The 5,331-nt window shown below is 32.6% G+C and overlaps 1 protein-coding gene across 1 annotated transcript; it reads right to left on the bottom strand.

The window, feature by feature from the left end:
* Nucleotides 1-3,370: 3,370 nt before the first annotated feature.
* On the bottom strand, nt 3,371-4,928 carry LOC131178463 (uncharacterized). The gene is made up of 4 exons (XM_058143428.1): nt 4,601-4,928; nt 4,344-4,501; nt 3,754-3,871; nt 3,371-3,528 (listed from the first exon to the last, which is right to left on the bottom strand). The coding sequence occupies exons 1-4, from the start codon at nt 4,926-4,928 to the stop codon at nt 3,371-3,373; spliced, it is 762 nt and encodes a 253-aa protein (XP_057999411.1).
* Nucleotides 4,929-5,331: the final 403 nt, after the last annotated feature.

Here is a 5,331-nt window from a genome sequence, read left to right as displayed (position 1 = left end):
GAAAATAAAGAAAGTAAGAAAATACAAATAACAATTCACATTGAATTCTAACTCTAGTCTCCTAAAGAGGTTAAAATTCCTAATTTGTTAAAACTACCTAATGGTCTAAGTCTTCTAACATGATCCAAATACTTAATAACACCTCTTGAATTAAAATAATATTGAAAAATAGATCAAATATTAATTAGAACCCAAGAACATACAAAAACTTGCATAAACATATAATTTTTACATTTTGGCAGATTGACAGTAATAAGAAATCTGATTTTTGAAAAATAGTTAGACATGCCTAAAAATTATAAAAAACTTATATAAGACAGCCAAAACATCATACAAGATCATAAAATTTATAAACCAAACAAAACCCTAGCCGAATGGTCTACAAAAATCATAACTTTTTCTAGTGATAAAATCACACTATTTTTTTTATAAAATTCATAACTCATCAACCACAATAGATATGAATGCGAAACCAATTGCAAAAGATTCATAAGATTTCGAAATTAATTTTAGATGCCAAATTCACACAAAAATATTAAGAAATAATGGAGTTATGGGCTTCAAAATTTGGGTATGTTGCAAATTGGGTTTTGCTGAAACCCTGATTTCAAATAGCCATAACTTACAAAATACAAAAGCTTTTTTAGTGATTCTTGAGCCTAAAATTAATAAAATTCTGTGTAAAATATGAATGTAATTGTTTTAGAAATTTTACAAATTCATAAGATAACAGAAAGTAATAAAAACCTAGGAGATAGAAAACTGAATATGTGCAGAGTTATATATCCCCTCAAATTAAACATGATTAAATGATCCACATGAACATGCAAGATAAATTAAAAGACAAAGAACATAGAATCAAACATTACATGGCATGGATCTTGAAAAGAAAATAACAAAAACCATCCTTCAAGAAATCTTACAAGAAAATCTTTTTGAAGAAAAGAAAATAAACAAGAAAGAACTAAAAGAGTTTTTGAATATCTCTAAATTTTCTATAGTACTAAAATATCTCTAAATAACTCTTAATTTTCTAAATATTTCTCCCCCTTTTTCCTTCTTTTTCTTTTTTTTCTTTCTTTTTTTTCCTCTTTTTCTCCTTTTCTCTTTTTTTTTTTGTTTTTCTTCTTACTCTTTTTTCTTCTCCTCTTTTTCTTCTCCTCCTCAGTAGGATATTTATAGGGTTTTGGGAGAGAGGTGTGATAGGGTTTGGAGTCCTAGGGTGATATGGTTTAGATAACTTAAACAACTGGGATTGCAGAATTTTAGTGAAATTGGGATATGGGTAAGGCGTTTCAACCAATAGGAAGAAACGGAGAGGGCGCAGCACCAATAGGGAGTAAGGAAGAGAGTGGGGCCGAGTAGGATAGAGAGTTTGTATGGGAGATGGAAAGAGGTGTGGTAGGATTTGAAATCCTAGGGTGATAAGGTTCAGATAACTTAAACAACTGGGTTTGTGAAATTTGGGTGAGACTAGAATATGGATGAAGTATTTCAACCAATAGGAAGAGAGGGAGAGGGAGTGGCACCAATAGGGAGTGAGGAAGAGAGTGGGGCTAAGTCGGAGAGAGAGTTTGTATGGGAGGGGGAGAAAGAAAAAGATATTTTCTGATTTTAATTTTCAGAAAATAAATTAAATGGGTTCTATTTAAAATTCTTAACTAGGCTTTTTTAGACCCATGGGGCCCAATTAAACTTAATTAGGTCTATTTAAAAACTATCCATATTAAATTTAAACAAAATAAAATTTTATTTAAATTTAATTAAATTAATTTTTCAAAAAATATATTATTATTTTTTTTTCAAGATCATGCCATGTAATTAATAATTTAGTTTCATGCCTCCAATTACATCTTACAGTTATATAATTTTTTATCATCGGGTTCCCTAGAGCCTTAATGTGTACTCATAATAAATCATAAAATAAGGATCTACAACTTTTAACATCCATTTGCAAGAGTTTTAAAATTCATGTATGATGCATATGCAAGCAAAATTCTAATGGCTTCTAATCTAGCTACAGTGGCAAAAGTTTCATCATAGTCAATACCCTCCTCTTGGTCATAGCCTTTGGCTACTAACCTAGCCTTATTCCTAATTATGCTTCTATCTTCATCTAACTTATTTCTAAACACCCATTTGGTGCCTATGGATGGATGATCCTTTAGCCTAGGAACTAATGTCCAAACCTTATTTCTTTCAAATTGGTTGAGTTTGTCTTGCATTGCAAGTACCCAACCCTCATTATTTATGGCCTCATCTATGCCCTTAGGTTCTATTTGAGAAATGAATGCAAGGTTATTACATTTATTTCTAAGAGAAGATCTAGTTGTTAACCCTTTCAATGTATCACCAATGATTATGTCCTTAGGATGATCCTTCTTGAAGGTCCATTCTTTAGGTAGATCTTGTTAAACTCCTTGATGAGGAACTAGTTAACTTTGTTGCTCTTAAAGCTCAACTTCATCATCTCTCAAATCCTTTAAGGGATCTTCATTGAGTTGATCTTGATTTTCACTAGATTGAGGATCTTCGAGAGTCAACTCATCAAAATTACCTATAATATCATCATCATAAGAAATATCCTTTCTAGGACCAAAGGGGTTAGCTTCATCAAATACAACATGCATTGACTCTTCAATAACTAAAGTTCTCTTATTAAAAACTATATATGCTTTACTAGATATAGAGTACCCTAAGAAGATACCTTCATTAATTTTGGAGCCAAATTTATCTAGATTATCTTTAATAATCAAATGAAGCATTTACAACCAAAAACTCTAAAATAACCTACTTTAGGTTTCTTGCCATTCCATAGCTCATAAAGGGTTTTCTTTAAAAAAGGTCTAATCAAAACTCTATTTAAAACATAACAAGCTGTATTAATGGCTTCCGTCAACAAATAATTAGGCAAGTTATATTCATTTAATATAGTCCTCCCCATGTCTAAAAGAGACTTATTTTTTTTTTACAATGCCATTTTATTAGGAAGTCCTAGGAGAAGAAAAGTTATAAGTGATCCCTAGTGAATTACAAAACTTTTCAAATTTCTCATTTTGAAATTCTCTACTATGATCACTCCTAATATAAGAAATTTGAAAACCTTTTTCATTTTGTACCTTTTTTGAAAATCTCTCAAAAACATCAAAACGGTCATCCTTATGAACAAGGAATGCAACCCAAGTATATCTAGAGTAGTCATCAATAATCACAAAAGCATAATATGCGCCACTTAAGCTAGCTACTCTAGTAGGACCAAACAAATTCATATGCGACAATTGAAGGGGTTTAGAAGTAGATACCTTACAAATAGATTTAAAAGAGCTCTTGACTTGCTACCCATTTGGCATGCATCACACACCTTATCTTTTTAAAACTTGATCTTTGGTAGCCCATCAACTAGCTCATCCTTGTTCAAGTTTGCAAAAAGGTCCACACTAGCATGTGCAAGCTTTCTATGCCAAGTCTGAAAGTTATCACTAATAGAAATAAAGCACTTGACATCTTGGTTAGACAAAGCATGCAAATCTATAACATAAATATTTTAAATTCGTTCACCAATAAACAACATTTTATTATCACACATTCTAGACACAAAGCAAGATTTAGACTAAAAAATGACTCCACAACCTTTATCACATAATTGATTAACACTAAGCAAATTATGTTTTAAACCATCAACCAAGAGTGCCTTGTCAAGAATTAGGGAGTTTTCCTTACTAATCTTACATATCCCCATAATTTAACCTTTACCATTGTCACCAAAGGTCACTTGCCCACCTCCATCTCTCTTTTCAAGTGAAAGGAAAAGGTTGGCATTTCTAGTCATGTGTCTTGAACATCCACTATCCAAATACCACATGCTTTCAAGCTTTGAGGATTTCAAGCACACTTATACAACATAAATCAATTTACTTTAGGTACCTAAATGTACTTGGGCCCTTAGGGGTTAGTAGTTCCATCATATGAATTAAATATTTTACCAAATCCAAGATGGACTTTCCTAATGGCACACTTATAGTTGATGTTACAAAACCTGTAACAATAGTGACAATGACCATTAAACCTTCTTGTTCTTGGTCTATATATATGAGAATGTGCATATGGTATCATGTAACCATTCTTTTTGACTCCATTATGTACATTTGAGCATGAGGCGTGATGAGTGTGATGATAGTTATAAGGCCTAGGGCATATTTCCTATGAAAGTTTGGCCTAGATGCAACTCTCCTATATGTATATGTCGTATTTACATTTTATCTAGGGGCATGTTGATGAAATGAAGTCTTTCTAGTTTCATTTCCACTAGATATCTTTGGTTCTTGTCCTTTAGGATTGGACACCTTTGGACTAGGCACTTGGGGACTAGGCTCATTAGAACTAGATGCTTTAACAAAAGTAGTCTTGGAAGGAGGTGCTTGAGCAAATTGGTTATAGCCAAGTCCATACCTAATGCTGGGAGATCTTTGAGGGTCCAAAATTGCATCAAGTTTATCCTTTCCTTTAGCAAATATGGAAAGAGAAGTTTTTAGCTCAACAATTTCATTTTACAACTTCTCATTTTCTAATGAGAGCTTATCTAAGGATTTTTGCATATTACTATTTAAAGGTCTATCATCCTTAGATGAGGTCTCATTTTCCTTCCTTAAATAAGCAAGCTCACTTTTCAAAAGTTTATTCTTCTTATGACCTAATTCTAGTTCATCATTCATAACTTTAAGAGCACTAACTAGTTCATCATAAGAAAATTCAACAACATCATCATTTAAAGTTACCTCATTGGAGCTTTCCTCCATTGCCATGAAGCACATTTGGGCAACTTGATCACCAATCTCCTTATCTTTGGAGTCACTTGATTCATCCCATGTTGCTTTAAGTGTTTTTTTTTTGAACTTCCTGAAAGGCTTTTTCAATTTGGGACAATCCATTCTAATGTGACCCGGCTTATTGCATTCAAAGCATATGGGAGGATTCCTCTTGCTACTTTCACCCTTGTCCTTCTTGAAGTTCCTCTTTGAGATGAACTTCTTGTTTTAGAGGAGCATCTTTCTTATTCTCCTTATCACTAGAGCCAACTCTTCCTTATCAAACTCATCATCTTCATCACTTGAGTTTTTAGAAGATAGTTTAAAGGCAATGTTCTTCTTGGCTTTGTTGGGTTCCTCCACTTGCTTTCTTTTAAGGGTTATTTCACAATCAATGAGATTTCCCAAGAGCTCATCAAGTTGTACCTTGCTCAAGTCCTTGGAATCCTTGAATGCAGTTACTTTGGATAGCCACTCCTTAGGAAGACTTCTTAGAATCTTCTTTACTAGTTCCTCATTCGTGAAT

The sequence above is a fragment of the Hevea brasiliensis genome, chromosome 3 (genome assembly GCF_030052815.1).
Source record: "Hevea brasiliensis isolate MT/VB/25A 57/8 chromosome 3, ASM3005281v1, whole genome shotgun sequence".
Taxonomy (NCBI): Eukaryota; Viridiplantae; Streptophyta; class Magnoliopsida; order Malpighiales; family Euphorbiaceae; genus Hevea; species Hevea brasiliensis.
Note: the sequence above shows the minus strand (reverse complement) of the source record. Positions and strands in the feature narration are given on the sequence as shown.

Excerpts from the sequence above, each read along its gene's own strand:
- LOC131178463 (XM_058143428.1), bottom strand. The coding sequence starts at position 4,928 with ATGGATTGTCCCAAATTGAAAAAGCCTTTCAGGAAGTTCAAAAAAAAA. Across the intron at positions 3,872-4,343 it reads CCCAAGTGCCTAGTCCAAAG|CTTGAAAGCATGTGGTATTT; the intron begins GTGTCCAATCCT and ends AAATCCTCAAAG. Across the intron at positions 3,529-3,753 it reads AGTGACCTTTGGTGACAATG|ATTTGCATGCTTTGTCTAAC; the intron begins GTAAAGGTTAAA and ends TTTATGTTATAG.